Genomic DNA, 19428 nt, shown 5'->3' on the forward strand with positions numbered 1-19428 from the left:
ACCCCATCCCAACAACACACACACCACATTCCCATCCCAACGACACACACACCCATGCCTGGCTTTGTCTCTGTGGGAACAAAAGGGTCCCCATCCTGGTTGGGAGCTTGGGGGTTTATTAGGCAGCAATGTAGACGTTCCCAGTGCGCTTCTGTGCTTACCACAGAATACCTGAATTTCAACCGGGAACACACTGGCTTCCAATGCTAACTCCGCTCAACGCACAGGGGCTTAGTGATATGTCCCTCAACACATGGGCCCCTGACTTTGTCTGAAGGGGGGGGGGGGGGGGGGGGGGTATCTATATGCCAGCAGTCCGCAATAATGCCTAATTTATCATAACCATTACAGAGAACCAATCCTAATTGCAAAATTACCCTATATACTGTACAGTCGTGGCCAAAAGTTTTGAGAATGACACAAATATTAATTTTCACAAAGTCTGCTGCCTCAGTTTGTATAATGGCAATTTGCATATACTCCAGAATGTTATGAAGAGTGATCAGATGAATTGCAATTAACTGCAAAGTCCCTCTTTGCCATGCAAATGAATTGAATCCCCCAAAAATATTTCCACTGCATTTCAGCCCTGTCACAAAAGGACCAGCTGACATCATGTCAGTGATTCTCTGTGAGTGTTGACAAGGACAAGGCTGGAGATCACTCTGTCACTCTGTCATGCTGAATGAGTTCGAATAACAGACTGGAAGCTTCAAAAGGGGGGTGGTGCTTGGAATCATTGATCTTTCTGTCAACCATGGTTACCTGCAAGGAAACACGTACCGTCATCATTGCTTTGCACAAAAAGGGCTTCACAGGCAAGGATATTGCTGCCAGTAAGATTGCACCTCAATCAACCATTTATCGGATCATCAAGAACTTCAAGGAGAGCGGATCAATTGTTGTGAAGAAGGCTTCAGGATGCCCAAGGACCGTCTCCTAAAGTTGATTCAGCTGCGGGACCGGGGCACCACCAGTACAGAGCTTGCTCAGGAATGGCAACAGGCAGGTGTGAGTGCATCTGTACGCACAGTGAGGCAAAGACTTTTGGAGGATGGCCTGGTGTCAAGAAGGGCAGCAAAGAAGCCACTTCTCTCTGGGAAAAACATCAGGGACAGACTGATATTCTGCAAAAGGTACAGGGATTGGACTGCTGAGGACTGGGGTAAAGTCATTTTCTCTGATGAATCCCCTTTCCGATTGTTTGGGGCATCCGGAAAAAAGCTTGACAAGGTGAGCGCTACCATCAGTCCTGTGTCATGCCAACAGTACAGCATCCTGAGACCATTCATGTGTGGGGTTGCTTCTCAGCCAATGGAGTGGGCTCACTCACAATTTTGCCTAAGAACACAGCCATGAATAAAGAATGGTACCAACACATCCTCCGAGAGCAACTTCTCCCAACCATCCAGGAACAGTTTGGTGACAAACAATGCCTTTTCCAGCATGATGGAGCACCTTGCCATAAGGCAAAAGTGATAACTAAGTGGACCAGGGAACAAAACATCGATATTTTGGGTCCATGGCCAGGAAACTCCCCAGACCTTAATCCCATTTTCGGGTAGCCGAAAGGCTTCCCACAATAAGTTGGGTGAATTTTGGCCCATTCCTCCTGACAGAGCTGGTGTAACTGAGTCAGGTTTGTAGGCCTCCTTGCTCGCACACGCTTTTTCAGTTCTGCCCACACGTTTTCTACAGGATTGAGGTCAGGGCTTTGTGATGGCCAGTCCAATACCTTGCCTTTGTTGTCCTTAAGCCATTTTGCCACAACTTTGGAAGAATGCTTAGGGTCATTGTCCATTTGGAAGACCCATTTGCATCCAAGCTTTAACTTCCTGACTGACGTTGCTTCAATTATTGCACATAATTTTCTATTTTTTTTCTATTTTTTTTTATTTTTTTATTAAAATACAGTTGAAGTCGGAAGTTTACATACACCTTATCCAAATACATTTAAACTCAGTTTTTCACAATTCCTGACATTAAATCCCAGTAAAAATCCCCTGTTTTAGGACAGTTAGGATCACAACTCTATTTTAGGAATGTGAAATGTCAGAATAATAGCAGAGAGAATGATTTATTTTAGCTTTTATTTCTTTCATCACATTCCCAGTGGGTCAGATGTTTACATACACTCAATTAGTATTTGATAGCATTGCCTTTAAATTGTTTAACTTGGGTCAAACATTTCGGGTAGCCTTCCACAAGCTTCCCACAATAAGTTGGGTGAATTTTGGCCCATTCCTCCTGACAGAGCTGGTGTAACTGAGTCAGGTTTGTAGGCCTCCTTGCTCGCACATGCTTTTTCAGTTCTGCCCACAAATGTTCTATGGGATTGAGGTCAGGGCTTTGTGATAGCCACTCCAATACCTTGACTTTGTTGTCCTTAAGCCATTTTGCCACAACTTTGGAAGTATGCTTGGGGTCATTGTCCATTTGGAAGACCCATTTGCGACCAAGCTTTAACTTCCTGACTGATGTCTTGAGATGTTGCTTCAATATATCCATGTAATTTCCCTCCTCATGATGCCATCTATTTTGTGAAGTGCACCAGTCCCTCCTGCAGCAAAGCACCCCCACAACATGATGCTGCCACCCCCGTGCTTCACGGTTGGGATGGTGTTCTTCGGCTTGCAAGCCTCCCCTTTTTCCTCCAAACATAACGATGGTCATTATGGCCAAAAAGTTATATTTTTGTTTTATCAGACCAGAGGACATTTAGTGTCTGTAAACTTCTGACCCACTGGAATTGTGATACAGTGAATTATAAGTGAAATAATCTGTCTGTAAACAATTGTTGGGAAAATGACTTGTGTCATACACAAAGTAGATGTCCTAACCGACTTGCCAAAACTATAGTTTGTTAACAAGAAATTTGTGGAGTGGTTGAAGAACGAGTTTTAACGACTCCAACATAAGTGTATGTAAACTTCCGACTTCAACTGTATGCTGGGAGTCAGGAAGCAGGTGCAGAAGGTGAGTTTAATCATAAGAAAAAGGCAGATAAGCAAAACAGGAGAAGCGTACTGAACATGACAAAACCATCACTGACTGATGACTGAGGCTACTGAGGGCTAAAGAAAGGGAGAGTAATCAAGGTGATGGAGAATGATGGTTGCCAGACCGGTGGTTAGTAGACCGGCGACGTCGAGGGCTGGAGCGGGATTTAGGAGTGACAGTAACAGGTTTGCCAATTGCTTCCCTAAAAGCTGCCTGGGTTTAAACATCTTCTCTTTTCAGAAAGTGAAAAGCTCAATTAATAGGGACATAATATCAAATAAAAAATATTGAAGGCTGCAGCTCAACTTCAGAATGTCATAGAGACAAATCAATATATCCCCACATGCCTCAGAGTCACGTCTTTTGTTGGCATTTTAAAGCTTGTTTCTAGCACAAGGCATCATGGAGTTATGCATTGTTATAGAACGCTATATATTATCTCTATTCTTTTGTTTTCTATAAAGTTACCAATAGGTATCCTTTTTGCCATTTTCTTTACCAAAGTGTATTGCATACCCTCACTCAGTTTGAGCCCTGGTTTTAACCGAACACACCAAGCCCTTCCCAGACACGGAGGTATTTAAAGAGTGCGTGGTGACAGTATAGGAGGATTTGACAAAACCGACAAGTGTCACGTTCCTGACCTGTTTTCTGTTAGTTTTATGTGTTAGTTGGTCAGGACGTGAGTTTGGGTGGGCATTTCTATGTTTTCTGTTTCTATGTTGGTTTTGGGTTGCCTGGTATGGCTCTCAATTAGAGGCAGGTGTTTGACGTTTCCTCTGATTGAGAGTCATATTAAGGTAGGCTGTTCACAATGTTTGTTTGTGGGTGGTTGTCTCTTGTGTCTGTGTTATGTTTGCACCATGCGGGACTGTTTGCGGTTTGTTCGTTTCATGTAGTCTGTTCCTGTTCATTGCGTTCTTCACGTTATATGTAAGTTCGTCGTTCAGGTCTGTCTGCATCGTTTATTTGTTTTGTTAGGTTAATCAAGTATAGTTCGTTTTCGTCTTTGTCTCTTTTGTTTATTCAATAAATTCATCATGTCATTTCACTACGCTGCGCCTTGGTTTAATCCCTGCTCCTCCTCTTCGGATGAAGAGGAGGAGGAACACCGTTACAACAAGTCTATGGATAGCATAATTGCATCTGTCAAACGGGTAGGCCGACCTCCACATTGTTTTGAATAGGACGAAATAGGCTCCAACAAAGCCCTCGTTGTTAGTTAAGTCAAATTAAAATGAAGACAATTGCTGAAATTAATTACTTTCAGCACCATTTGCTGTCCACCTCTGTTTGATTATGCCGCAGCTGCTCCAAAGCTGATGTCTGCCCGCTTGCCTTTTTAGTTGACTTTCTCCTGCTTTCTCTCTCCTCATTAATAAGCTAATGATTGAAAAAGTGTCAGTCTCATGGCATTGTAATACAGATGGTCTCCAGTCTATGGGCTACAGAAAATCCACACAGGGTGCTACTCTTTCTACCATAGGCTACATCCTTTATGTAAGGGTAAATTAAGTTGATGGAGCGTTGGTGTAGCGCCGAGTCTCTCCAACAGCACGCTGGAGAAGCGCGCTGGGCATGGAGCTAAATATTTTGCGCCCCTGACTTCGACAAAGTGGGCACTGCTTATCATGGGGTGGCATCAGCGCTCACCGAAATAGCCCTCATCCCACTGGGTGAGAGAAGTTCTCATTGTTTTTGAGCAGAATAATGTGAGGTGTTATGTGTTGTTGGAGGAAGGTCTTGGTCAGTTTAGCTTGGAAAATGACCTCTCCGTCAAACTGTCGCTCTTGGCGGCTGCCTAATCCAGCTATATGTGCGGATTACCTTTTTATTGTGGCATCAACACAACCAGTCACGATGTTTTTGTCTGATTGTCAAACAATCACTTCAAAGGGCTCCTTTACTAGGCTACCCGTGCACATTCATCCACTCAAAACATATTTACAGCCTCCAACCAGTTGCGGATGGAAAGAGACATCTGTTACAGAAATCACCAAAAAGTGTAATGACATTTGGTGATTGTCATTTGGACAGAATGTATGCGTCCACTGCTGTCCGCGTGTGTCTTGGTGTCGGCCACACGGCCTTGGCAAAATGTGAGTGTTCTCATCAAACCATATTGCATTTTGGATCGTAGGGTATAGGCCTACCACCTGTTTTCAAGCCCAGTTCGCAAAGTAGCCTAACATGCTGACCAGACCGGACACGTCGCGTGCGCGAGCGTCACAAAATAAATTTAGAAATCCATGTTATTCAATTATTGCACCCACACTGCTCGCGTGCGTCAACGAGCGTCTGCGTTACCAAGGGCTAAAAAAGAAGTAATTCCTATTTTTAACGCAGATCGCGCTGAAAGTCCTAACTCTCCCATCTCCTCATTGGTTTATAGAAGCAGGTACCCACCTGCTGATTGAAAGACGAACTGTTTTGCCGGTTGTCGTGGTAATACTATGAAAGTTTAGATGCGATCACCATATAAGTTCAACGATGAAAAAGCCTGGAAGGAGGAGAGATGACTAGAAACGATTTGTTTGGCCGTTTTATGTGTGGATTAATTTGTCGGAGTAGAGGACCTTGTGCAGTTCAGGTAAAATAACAACTCAATGTTTATATCCCAGGACAAATTAGCTAGCAACAGCAAGCTAGCTAAATAGGACAAATTAGCTAGCAAGTGCAAGCTAACTAGCTAAATTGCCATACATGTTTAATGCTTTTCGACCTGTCCCCAAATTAATGTCATTGGTTCAGAGTTTGTTTTGAAATTTTAACCTGCATGTCGTGATCGCGTTTGGTGTAGGGGGACAAAATACATGTATGCACGATAGTGCACGATGGCGCACGCGCGCAGCCGGTTTGGGTTCCGTGTAAGCGGAAAATAAACGGGACGCAATTATTCCAAAACTGCAGCTAGTTATTGGAACACATTAGTACCATTTTGAATTTGTGATAAAACTGTTGTCATTTGGCAAGGACTGTAGTTAGATACTTTTTATAGGCATATACTTCTGTAGGCATGCGTGATGTTTGGCTTGGTTTCTTATTTTTTGAGCCCCGCAAATGCACATGTTGGTCTTTGGAACTCTAGAGTCAAAGCAATTTAACGTTGTCTTCAAGTCAACATAAAAAAAAAATCTAAGCACATTCTACCAAATAGTTTTACAGTATTTGAAAAATAAATTATCTCTGGTTAAAGAGACTCATGCACATCCTTCTATTTACCTTTTTTTTTGTTTGAAACACTGTCACAATGATTTAAAAAAAAAAACATATCTATTGTAATACAGACTATTTCAAAACATTACTAATCATAGAAAATGACAAATTACCCAATGGAGCATGATACTTTTCTGGTACAAAGCGTGGGAGCAAAAACATATATTTGCACCCCTATTTTGCAGCTGCTCCGTTTGCTCCAATGCTCAGGCACTTATTAATATTTGTTTTATTTATTTAACCTTTATTTAACTAGATAAGTCAGTTAAGAACAAATTCTTATTTACAATGACGGCCTACATCAGCCAAACCCGGACAACACTGGGCCAATTGTGCGCCGCCCTATGGAGCTCCCAATCATGTCCGGATGTGATACAGCCTGGATTCAAACCAGGGACTGTAGTGACACCTCTTGCACTGAGATGCAGTGCCTTAGACCGCTGCACCACTAAGGAGCCCTATGCTTCAACACATCATCTATATTGCTCAAGGCACAGGATGTGTGTTTGTGTGAGTCAATGTGTGCATGTGTAAGTGTGTGTTTGTACTGTATATGCGTGAGAGTGTGTGAGAGAGTATAGTGAGGTGTGACAAGATGGCCAACAGTACATGCCAAGGGTAGGTGAATCATGTGTGTGAATCATGTGTGTATACTGCCTGCACTGTCTGTCACTTGTGTGTTTATGAGTGCAGAAAGAGAGCTACGGTGAGGGGGAAGAGAGTCTGTGTGTGTGTGTGTGTGTGTGTGTGTGTGTGTGTGTGTGTGTGTGTGTGTGTGTGTGTGTGTGTGTGATGGAATGAACTAGCCTGCCCAGCGGCAGAGCACTCCTTGTGCACTCCATTCCTCCCTCCCTCCCCCTCTCTCTCCTTTCTCTCTCAATTACTCCCTTTGTTAGGAGTTTATCTGCAGTCCAAGCAGAAAACATGACAATCTGTCCCTTTGACTGAGAGGTGAGGTGAGGTGAGGTGAGGTGAGGTGAGGTGAGGTGAGGTGAGAGAGAGAGAGAGAGAGAGAGAGAGAGAGAGAGAGAGAGAGAGAGAGAGAGAGAGAGAGAGAGAGAGAGAGAGAGAGAGAGAGAGAGAGAGAGAGAGAGAGAGAGAGAGAGAGAGAGAGAGAGAGAGAGAGAGAGAGAGAGAGAGAGAGAGAGAGAGAGAGAGAGAGAGAGAGAGAGAGAGCCTCAGGGGACAGAGAACAATCTGGGACAGGGAGGGAGAGAGAGAAGGGGAGAGGTGAGAGACAGATGGGGAAGGCAGGTGGACCAGAATGAGATGCCGCTGGAGAACAGAGAGAAGCAGAGAGAGGTAGAGCAGTAAGAGGAGGATGAGAGAAGGGAAAAGCAATTGCGAGGAGAGGTGGATGCAGAAGATAGAAACAAGAAGCAAGTGAAAGCAAAAGTAAGGAGGAAATGCAGAGGGAAGGAAAAAAGAAAGGGGAAGTAGGTGCTCTGCGTGTGTTTAGTTTGAAGATGTGACTAGGTGATGAGCATCGATGGCAGTACGAGAAGATGCATTCATGCGGTGCTATGTACTCTTCTCTCTTTCTCTCCTCCCTCCCTCTCTACCCACCCCTTTCTCTCTGTGGCTTTGAAAGTGTAATTACACGCAGCTCCCTGGCCTGCTTGCTGCTGCTCTCACCCACCTGTGCGCACACACGCACACACACACACACACACACACACACACACACACACACACACACACACACACACACACACACACACACACACACACACACACACACACACACACACACACACACACACACACGCCCCCATCCTCAGCCACACAGCTCACCACTAACACCAATCTCACTAATATACATTCCTGTCATACCTATCTCACACACGCACATTGCACACACTCGCACGCATATCACACATTCACTGGTAGTGGAGGGAGAGGCTGGCTTGCAGTGTGAGGCAAGGTGAAGACTGTGTCATTTCCCTGAGTTTGCATGCGGTGGTGGGTTGACTCCTCATCACCAGTCGCACCATGCAAATGGCCCACACAAGTGGGCATCAGTTAACTGGCTGGCTCCATTTGCCTACACCCTAACTCTCTTCCATGAAGTGCTTCTGTGACACCATGTGACACACTGACACTGGAGACACCCTCAGTGCTCTTCAAAACAACGTGTCTGAAATGTTGGGCAGAATTTAACCACTCAAAGCTATTTTTTTCCCTCTGGACAGCCAACGAGATTTTGTCAGCGGTCAAATGTGCAGCAAAGAGACTTCACCTGTTGCTAGGCAACCAGCCGAGCATGAATAACCGCTATCATGTTAGCCAGCTCACCAACTAGACAAAACGATGTCGCCTCGGTTTCATCCTGTCAGGTGGGTTACCATACAGGCACACTTTTATTTAGCCTACTATGCTAAGTAGGAGCCACTCACCTATGTTGGGGTGCTTGAGCAGGCGACAGATGCGGGCCTCTCGTTCCAGTTTTTGATGATCTGAGGGGGAGAGGAAAAGGAAACGTGTCAGAACATCAACACAATCACACACCTTTCTGTTGTTAAGTCGATATTCTGCAGGATTGGTCTTAAATTAAAGTAATGAAGGTGGCCTCCCGAATGGCGCAGCGGTCTAAGGCACTGCATCGCAGTGATTGAGGCTTCACTACAGACCCGGGTTTGATCCCAGGCTGTGTCACAACCAACCGGGAGTCCCATAGGGCGGTGCACAATTGCCCCAGTGTCTTCTGGGTTAGGGGAGGGTTTGTGCCAGGGGGGCGTTACTTGGCTCATCGCATTCTAGCGATTCCTTGTGGCAGGCCGGGCGCCTGCAGGCTAACTTCAGTCATCAGTTGAACGATGTTTCCTCCGACACATTGGTGCAGCTGGTTTCTGGGTTAAGCGAGCGGGTGTTAAGAAGCGTGGCTTGGTGGGTCATGTTTCGGAGGACGCATGACTCGACCTTTGCCTCTCCTGAGCCCGTTGCGGAGTTGCAGCGATGAGACAAGATCATAATTGGGGAGAAATTAAATACAAAGAAAATCACAAACCACCATTGGGCAATGGGACTGGGAGGCACATCCCTATACATCATGTATGTTATATACATGCATACGTGTTGCACGGTATACCGAAAGTTCTGTACTTTTACGATACTAGAACATGAAAAACGGTTTGGTAATACAATGTTTGTTACTTTCTGTACTTCTGTCAAATGTCTTTCGCGTCATATACAGATAATGAGGATCGAGTCTGTCTAGTCATTTGTCTGAATCTTCTCAGCCTGGCTAGCTCAGTAGTAAGCTACTGCATGCGACTGACACAGCGGGAGCCACTTTTTAGAAGCAAGTGAGAGGAGAGAGAAAATGCAGACAGCATGGCTTCTTCCTCCACGCCCGCAGCTTGCTGACAAAACAGGCTCCAGAATACTTTGCTTACAGAGCAGATGATGAGGGCCAACCCACCGAAACGACTAGGCAAAAGGTGTTACAAAGCAGTGTAAGGGAGGTTTAGTTGCAAAACAACATTAACAACAATTTTACACTGATATGTTAAACGGTTTAGATGAGTCTCAGATATGGTTATGCATAAGGAAAATGTTAGATATTCTTCTGTTACTTAATATTCTGTTTTATTTTTTGAAAGAAATGGAATATAGAAGAGGATCTTGTTGATATTTTAGTTGTTCTACCAGCTAGCAACATATTGTTCAATGTTTAAAAAAATAAAGCCCAGTGGTTATTCTGTAACTTTAGCTAATACGCAGTGGTATCGTTTCAGTATCGAGTGTTGTTTTAGTATTGAATATCGTTTCAGTATCGAGTGTTGTTTTAGTATTGAATATCGTTTCAGTATCGAGTGTTGTTTTAGTATTGAATATCGTTTCAGTATCGAGTGTTGTTTTAGTATTGAATATCGTTTCAGTATCGAGTGTTGTTTTAGTATTGAATATCGTTTCAGTATCGAGTGTTGTTTTAGTATTGAATATCGTTTCAGTATCGAGTGTTGTTTTAGTATTGAATATCGTTTCAGTATCGAGTGTTGTTTTAGTATTGAATATCGTTTCAGTATCGAGTGTTGTTTTAGTATTGAATATCGTTTCAGTATCGAGTGTTGTTTTAGTATTGAATATCGTTTCCGTATCGAGTGTTGTTTTAGTATTGAATATCGTTTCCGTATCGAGTGTTGTTTTAGTATTGAATATCGTTTCCGTATCGAGTGTTGTTTTAGTATTGAATATCGTTTCCGTATCGAGTGTTGTTTTAGTATTGAATATCGTTTCAGTATCGAGTGTTGTTTTAGTATTGAATATCGTTTCAGTATCGAGTGTTGTTTTAGTATTGAATATCGTTTCCGTATCGAGTGTTGTTTTAGTATTGAGTATCGTTTCAGAATCGAGTGTTGTTTTAGTATTGAGTATCGTTTCAGTATCGAGTGTTGTTTTAGTATTGAGTATCGTTTCAGTATCGAGTGTTGTTTTAGTATTGAGTATCGTTTCAGTATCGAGTGTTGTTTTAGTATTGAGTATCGTTTCAGTATCGAGTGTTGTTTTAGTATTGAGTATCGTTTCGGTATCGAGTGTTGTTTTAGTATTGAATATCGTTTCGGTATCGAGTGTTGTTTTAGTATTGGATATCGTTTCAGTATCGAGTTTCGTGGGTATCGAAGTCAAAATTCTGGTATCATGACAACACTGACATCAAATCAATCGCATTTTATTTGTCAAACGTTCGTAGACAACAGGTGTGGACTAACAGCGAAATGCTTACTTACGGGCCCTTCCCAACAATGCAGAACAGAATAAACATTACAAAATACTACTACTACTAATAATAGAAGAAGAAGAAAAAAATAGTAACTCAAGGAATAAATACACAATGAGCAATGATAACTTGGCTATATACATGGGGTACCAGTACCGAGTCGATGTGCAGGGGTACGAGGTAATTGAGGTAGATACTGTATTTACATGTAGACAGTAGCAGCAGCATATGTGATGAGTGTGGAAGTGTGTGTGTGTGTGGTGAGTGTGTGCCAGTGTGGACGTGTTATGTGTGAGTGAAGGTGTGAGTGTGTGTATGTGTTGGAGTGTCAGTGTGAATGTGTGGGTCCAGTGTGTGTGCATAGTGTGAAAATGAGTTAGTGCCAAAAGAGTCAATACAGATAGTCCGGGTAGCTGTTTGGTTAACTATGTAGCAGTCTTATGGCTTGGGGGTAGACACACTACATGACCAAAAGTATGTGGACACCTGCTTGTCCAACATCTCTTCTAAAATCTCATTCCAAAATGGAGTTGGTCCCCTCTTTGCTGCTATAACAGCCTCCACTCTCCTGGGAATGCTTTGCACTTGATTTTGGAACATTGCTGCAGGGACTTGCATCCAGCCAGCCACAAGAGCATTAGTGAGGTCGGGCACTGATGTTGGGCGTTTAGGCCTGGCTCGCAGTCAGCGTTCAAATTCATCCCAAAGGTGTTTGATGGGGTTGAGGTCAGGGCTCGGTGCAGGCCAGTCAAGTTATTCCACACCGATCTCGTCAAACCATTTCGGTATGGACTTTGCTTCGTGCAAGATTTTCCTTCACTGGAACTAAGGGGCCTTGCCCGAACCATGAAAAAAAAAAACAGATCATTATTCCTCATCCACCAAACTTTACAGTTGGCACTATGCATTGGGGCAGGTAGTGTTCTCCTGGCATCCTCCAAACAAAGATTTGTCCGTCAGACAGCCAGATGGTGAAGCGTGATTATTCACTCTAGAGAACGCGTTTACACTGCTCCAGAGTCCAATGTGGGAAGCTTTACACCACTCCAGCCGACGCTTGGCATTGTGCATGGTGATCTTAGGCTTGTGTGCGGATGCTCGGCCATGGAAACCCATTTCATGCCGCTCCCGACTAACAGTTCTTGTGCTAACGTTGCATCCAGAGGCAGTTTGAAACTCAGTGGTGAGTGTTGCAACCGAGGACAGACGATTTTTACAGGCTACACGCTTCAGCAATCGGTGGTCCCGTTCTGTGAGCTTGTGTGGCCTTCCACTTTGCGGCTGAGCCGTTGTTGCTCCTAGACGTTTCCACTTCACAATAACAGCACTTGCAGTTGTCCGGGGCAGCTCTAGCAGAGCAGAAATTTGACGAACTGACTTGTTGGAAAGGTGGCATCCTATGACGGTGCCACGTTGAAAGTCACTGAGCGCTTCAGTAAGGCCATTCTACTGCCAATGTTTGTCTATGGAGATTGCATGGCTGTGTGCTCGATGTTATATCCACTAATTTTAAGGGGTGTTGACATACTTATGTATATATAGTGTACATACATACATGCATACATCAACAAGATACATATACATAAATATACAGTCATTCAGGCAGTGCAGCCTCATCTGTCAATATCAACATGTGTTCCCTATTCTAAAGTGTGACCATGTTTTTTCCTTGCTGAAAATGTTTCCTGAAATTACCTAATTGAACAGAAAGGGGCACACCTCCCTGAATATATGCCATCTGTCTACTAGAACACATAACAATGCACAATCAATCAATTCAATGTATTTCTTTAGTTATAAAACCCCTTTTACATCAGCAGATGTCACAAAGTGCTTATACAGAAACCCAGCCTAAAACCCCAAAGAGCAAGCAATGCAGATGTAGAAGCACACAGCAGCACAAGCCTATTGCACTTAGTCTCCTGGGCTCAGACTCTAATACAATCAATGTCCAGTTAATGACTCTAATAGTAAGGGGCGGCACTATGTGTGTGTGTCTGTGTGTGCGTCTCATGCAAACGCTCGTGTGTCTGTGTTCATATCCAAACGTTCGTGGGTGGGCAGTATTTAAATCTACTGCTCAATTGTAGCCCTCATGGACAGATTGGATAGACAGATAGATTGATAGAATGGCAGATAAAGAGATGGTAGTGGGATGAGGAGAGAGATTGTGGGCCAGACCTTGGCACCAGCTGTTAGGCTCCAGAGGGACAGATGTGTGTGTTATGTGTGTGTTACTACGCCGATGCAGAACGGAGTAGGCCTCTAGCCTCCCTAATCCCCCTCTCACGCTCCTGTCCCCGTCCAGGATTTGGGAAGCGGAGCCTCCCAGTCATCCCAACAGGCTGCAAGGTGCTGGAATCATCTGTCTGACTTGTTACATGGCTGGCCCACAGAAAGAATGTGACCTCATCAATAGAATATGTGACATATCATTTTCAGTCGCTTCTCTCAATATCTCATTAGTATAAAAATGCAATGTCGTCAAAAATATTGACAAGGTCTGTTTTTGGATTAAAACAGAATTCACTATAACAACATGTTTTCTAGGCAACCCAATTCATTTGAATGTTGAAATCTTGGTGTAAGTACACTTTTAAAGCCTCAGATTTAAAGCCTCAAAACGAGTCATTTGCTGGCTAACAGTCAACAGACAAGCTAGCTAACTATATGTCTAGCTTGCAAGCACACCCACAAATTCATTTTAAAACATATTAACCTTTTCAAGTGTGATTTCCAAATATTTTTCCCCGCTCGTTTTGTTTATGCGCGTGATGTCAGAATGCACTCGCTGTTCCAAAATGTGATTGTTACGCAACAGGACAGTTAACCAACGCTGCCCTCATACCAAGGCAAGCTGCCTGCTAAATAGGGCTGACCCCAATTAGTTGGCTGGTCGATTGTTGGTCGATAGGCTGTTGGTCGACCAAGATTTTTTTCGTCGAGCAGTAACAAATATGTATCATATATATTTGTACCAATCTCAGTGAACTAATCCATTGCAGAGGCCTAGACTAAAAGACAATTTATGCTTGATCCCAAAATGTGGTCGGAGGCGCCATATGGAGGGTGAGACGCAATTGCGCAGCCTCCAGAAGCATGCAGACGCCAAATCGAGCTCCATACCGCATCGCCATGCGCCTCCCATTGAAATGATTGGTTCATGGTAGGTGGGGGCGGTACATCCTGTATACACATAAACTCACTTCCTTGACAACTTCCTTCAAAACAGCTCTGCACTGCTCAGCGAAGCACAAGAAGTACGAATGCCCTTATTTCTGCGGAGGCCGTATCACCATAATGCTGCATGGCCAATGCAGGTGACGGATTGACCATGTGCCCTGACGCACAATGCACTTCTCTCTCCAGAATGCGCTCTCTCCTGCCAATTTGTGCACATTAATTGTTTCTTAACTTCATTGTGTGAATTGTTTGCATTTGATTGTTAGCGTATATAAATTCCCCATTACATATATCACCAGTAGTACATTTACCGTTAATTCCTATAATTTCTAATCTACAATGTTTGTTACTTTGGTTACGGTCATTTCTGTTAATGCATTCAATATTATTATTCCAGTCTTGCCATTCTCATTATCAGAATTACGCTTTGCAAGCAATGTGTCCACTAAGGCGGAACAATATGGTTGTGGAATTACAGAATCTCCACATGAGACCTGGACGGAGTCTGAGGACAAAGTGAGGGAAATGATCTCTGAGAAATTGAAGATGGACCACAGAAAGATTGAGGTGGAGCGCACCCACAGGAATGGAAAACCCACCACCGGCCCAGGTGACAGGCCCAGGCCGATAGTGGTCAAGTTCCTGAGGTTCAAGGACAAGGTAGCTGTTCTGGAAAGAGCCAAGAACTTGAGAGGAACGTATATTTTCCTCAACGAGGACTATCCTGATAAGCTACCCAGGAGAGGGCTGAAAATATCCCATATTAATATATGTAGCCTTAGAAATAAGGTTCATGAAATTAATAAATTGCTGACATCCGATAACATTTCTATATTAGCCATTTCTAAGACTCAATTAGATAATTCATTTGATGATACAGCAGTAGCAATTCAAGGATATAACAGAAATGCTTATGGGGGAGGTGTTGCTGTATATATTCAAAGCCATATATATCCCTTTAATGCTTAGAGAAAATCTTATGTCAAGTGTTATTGAAGTGTTGTGGTTGCAGGTTCACTTGGCACATCTAAAGACTTTCCTTTTGGGGTGTTGCTACAGGCCACCAAGTGCTAACAGTCAGTATCTAAATAATATATGTGAAATGCTTGATAGTGTATGTGATGTAAACAGAGAGGTCTACTTTCTTGGGGACCTGATAATTGACTGGTTTTCATCAAGCTGTCCACTCAAGAGGAAGCTTCTCACTGTAACCAATACCTGATTCAGGTTATTAATCAACCTACCAGGGTGTTTACAAACACTAGAGGAACAAGATCATCCACATGTATCGATCACATTGTTACTAATACTGTAGAACATTGTTCTAAAGCTGCATCCGTACCCATTGGATGCAGTGATCACAATATAGTGGCTATATCCAGGAAAGCCAAAGTTCCAAAAGCTGGGTCTAAACTAGTGTATAAGAGATCATACAAAATATTTAGCTGTGGATGATGTTAAAAATATTTGTTGGTCTGATGTGATTAATAAGAAGTCTCCAGACACTGTACTTGATGATTTTATGAAATTGCTTCATCCAATTATTGATAAACATGCACCTGTTAAGAAACTGACTTTTAGAACAGTTGAGGCTCCATGGATTGATGAGGAATTGAAAAACTGCATGGTTGAAAGAGATGGGGCAAAAGGAGTGGCTAATAAGTCTGGCTGCACATCTGACTGGCTGACTTACAGAACATTTAGAAATGATGTGACTAAACTCAACAAAAATAATAAGAAACTGTATTATGAAGCCAAGATCAATCATTTAAAAATTGATGGAAAAAAACGTTGGAGTACTTTAAATGAAATGACGGGCAGAAAGACAAATTCAACTCCATCTTTCATCGAATCAGATGGTTCTCAAAACCATTTGATGTTGCCAGTTATTTTAATGATTACTTCATTGGAAAAGTGGGCAAACTTAGGCAGGAAATGTCAACAACGAACAGTGAGCCATCGTATTCATGTATAAAAAAATGAATTATGAAAGAAAAGCATTGCAAGCAAGCATTTACTAGGATTAAATGTCAGGAATTGTGAAAAACTGAGTTTAAATGTATTTGGCTAAGGTGTATGTAAACTTCCGACTTCAACTGTAGCTACGTGTGCTTTTTTTTAATTAATTTTTATTGATAGTTCTATAGTTCAGTATAGTTCAGTATAGTTCAGTAGTTCTGTTCTTGAGCTGTTCTTGTCTATTAATGTTCTGTATTATGTCATGTTTCATGCTTTGTGTGGACCCCAGGAAGAGAAGTTGCTACTTTTGCAACAGCTAATGGGGATCCAAATAAAATAACAAATAACAAAAACACACTTGAGATTAACATATTTCCATTTACGAGTTTTGTCAGTTTAGTCATTGTCTTTTGTTTGGAGTGCTCCTGTCAATGTTGAGTAAGGACGCGCACGCATAGAAGTAGGCCTATAGGCTACCTGGCCTGCATGCAAATGTAGGCATATAAATGTACCCATTTGGGGATCTGATAGTATTTCTGATATCTGACCACCACTAATGCGCTGTGGAGCTTCTCAAAGAAAGGTTTTCTTCACCTCAAACAGCAAGCAAACAAAGTCTGTTTTTACATGCATTGAGAATTACAATAGCTCTTCGATGTATTGAAAAAAAAATGTATAGCTCTCTCCTTTTCGATAACCACTCAGCGTGAAAGGGAAAATCCAGTGGAAACGTCATAAAATAGGCCTACCTGATTACTTCTGATCAGTGCTTGACTTGGACTGAAATAGATTCTGGTACTCGTTTTGGGTGCTGGTTTATATTTAGGTGCAGACGCTCCATACTTTTGAGCTAATATTCTATAAGAGGAACAGGCAGTAGGCTCAAGCAGTAGAACATTTGAGGTGCTGGTACTCAGCTCTGGTGAGCTACTGCCCAAGTCAAGCACTGCTTCTTATCCCTACAACTGTGTCTGTTCCGAGTTCACTGTCCAGGGAAACGCTGAGGAACAAAATATTTTATACAATGTTGCAAGTTTGTTGCAGACAGGCCATGTGTAGCCAATATGATTTATAGGATATTTATTCTTAGCAGGATATTTTTTACCTGCAGGCTGTAATGTTTCTATTTGTTGGCTTTATGTAGGCTATTTTTACATAGTTGGCAATGGCAAAATAAGTTACTTTTTAGGTTTGTATCATTTTAATTTAGATTTGGATAGAGTTTTGATCAACTACATGACAATGATTTTGAGATATGAAGAAGTTATTATAAATTAAACTGTTCCACGAAAATGTGCATATGAAAACCATAACAGTCTTGCAGATCGGTAGATATGGTAAGATAAATTGGAATTCCACATGAGAAAGGTTGACGACTCCTCGTGTAGCCTATTACCGGCAACTTCAGGAGAGTAATGGCAGAATCAGGAGAATGGTTAGGTCAGGTTTTTTTTATTTTCTTCTGGTTAAATAGATCTCTGGCTCCCTCTTGCGGCATTTGTGTCTTGTTTCATCAAACAGTAAGCTTAAAGCATCAGAGAAGCTCAATGCATATACTTGATGTTATTAAAACACATAGGGTGTGTCTACATATGGAAAATTACACATTAAAACATTTCGACCAATCGATTGGTTGAAAGAACAGACGACTTTCGGGCAACCAAGATTGTTTTTAGTCGGGGACAGCACTACAGCGAATTATCTATAGGCTATGTTTCAACTTGTCAATTTCAAATTATTTCCTAACAAGTTCGATTTCATTTTTTTATTTTCAAATTGAGGTGTGTTCCGCCTCATCATTAATTCACATAGAAGTAGCCCATTTCACTGTTGTGGACAATTTACATTTGAGGCATTACTGAGAAAGTCAAACTTCACTCTTCGACAAAAGCTCAAGCACTTCCCTAGTGTTTCCCCAGATCAAGTACGCAGACATTTGTGCATCTCCAGTCAGAACAGAACATAAACTTTTTCCCCCTGGCACATTTTCAGGCTGGCGCCCGCATTGCCTTCATTGTTGTTTTCCTTACTTATAATAACTTTGGACATGTGTGTGTTCCTATCAAAGTATGTGCCTTATTAGGTTATCATTATAGTTTCTGTATATCGTGTTATCGTTTCTACACTCTTCAAAAAAAGGTGCTATCTAGAACCTAAAAGGGTTCTTCGGCTGTCCTCATTGCAGTACACTTTGAACAACCCTTTTTGGTTCCAGGTAAAAGGTTCCAGAGGGTTCTAAATGGAACCCCAAAGGGTTCTACATGGACCCAAAAATGGTTCTCCGATGAGGACAGACTAAGAACACTTTTAAAACCCTTTTTTCTAAGAGTGTACTGTAACACACCGGATGTATGTATGAAGCATAATGTATTTACTGTTTTATTCACGTTTTCAAGTTCTGATGACAAATAATGCATTCTGATTCTTGAAGCATAGATTGTACTGGACACATATGATGTTTGTAAAATACTTTTTTGAAGGTTGTACTGATTATGATGAGCTAATGCTAAGCTACTTGCCAGCTATGTGTGGCACCATGTTTGTTGACATCATACAATGCATTCTGGTTGTCACATAAACGTCTGTTCGACCTAAGATGTTATAACAAAACGAGGTGAAAGGGATGGTTCAACTCCTCTTTCAAGTAAACTTGCGGAAGTGAATGATGGAAGTGAAGGATGGTAGACGACACACCCCCTTCAACATGTAAAATGCAAACAGACCCAACACATCTTGTAACATCTTGTAATCTTTGGTTGATGCAAAAAACAAACATGACGGCGTGCACAAAATACCCATCATCGGGTTACTTTCGATTTTTAGAAAGTGTTTTACTTAATTATTTATATCCCTGGTGAGCTTACCCATGATGTGATGAATTGTAAATAGCAATTGCTATTAGCTAACTCAAATTATGGTTCCTGTCAGCCGAGAGTTAGCTAAATATGACCGCTTGTGTTAGGTCACTCTTTCCTCAGTTAGCGCTACAACTAATGTAGCCTACATTCTTCTGGTTTGGATGAGAACTGTGTTATGCTGTCACTACTTCTGTGAATGTCTGAACATTGCATCCAAAAATAACATTGAGGACATAACATTGTAAAGACTGTGTTTGTGCAAACGCTGATTGTGTCGTCAATCATAACTGGACGTTCTAAATAAGTGTTCTAATCAAACCGGTTTGAGCGTACGCTGCAGGGACCACTGTAGAATGATCACACCCGTGTGTTCGCACATGTCAAGGGGTTAATTAACCAGCTAGCTAGCACATCGTCTTGTCAAACTGTTTAAAAGAGGTGCAAGCCATCTACCAGTTATGCCAAATAACAGACACATGTCTTCTACATTGT

General features: G+C 42.3%; 1 protein-coding gene across 20 annotated transcripts in view; it reads right to left on the reverse strand.

The window, feature by feature from the left end:
• Positions 1–19428, reverse strand: part of LOC139570840 (calcium/calmodulin-dependent protein kinase type II subunit gamma-like) — a 132235-nt gene that overhangs the window by 61763 nt on the left and 51044 nt on the right. For all 20 annotated transcript variants that reach the window (XM_071393087.1, XM_071393078.1, XM_071393083.1 and 17 more), the window contains exon 3: positions 8613–8672. In XM_071393087.1, the coding sequence (XP_071249188.1) occupies positions 8613–8672 (60 nt within the window). The remainder of the gene's footprint in view (positions 1–8612; positions 8673–19428) is intronic.

Source organism: Salvelinus alpinus, chromosome 3 (genome assembly GCF_045679555.1).
Source record: "Salvelinus alpinus chromosome 3, SLU_Salpinus.1, whole genome shotgun sequence".
Lineage (NCBI taxonomy): Eukaryota > Metazoa > Chordata > Actinopteri > Salmoniformes > Salmonidae > Salvelinus > Salvelinus alpinus.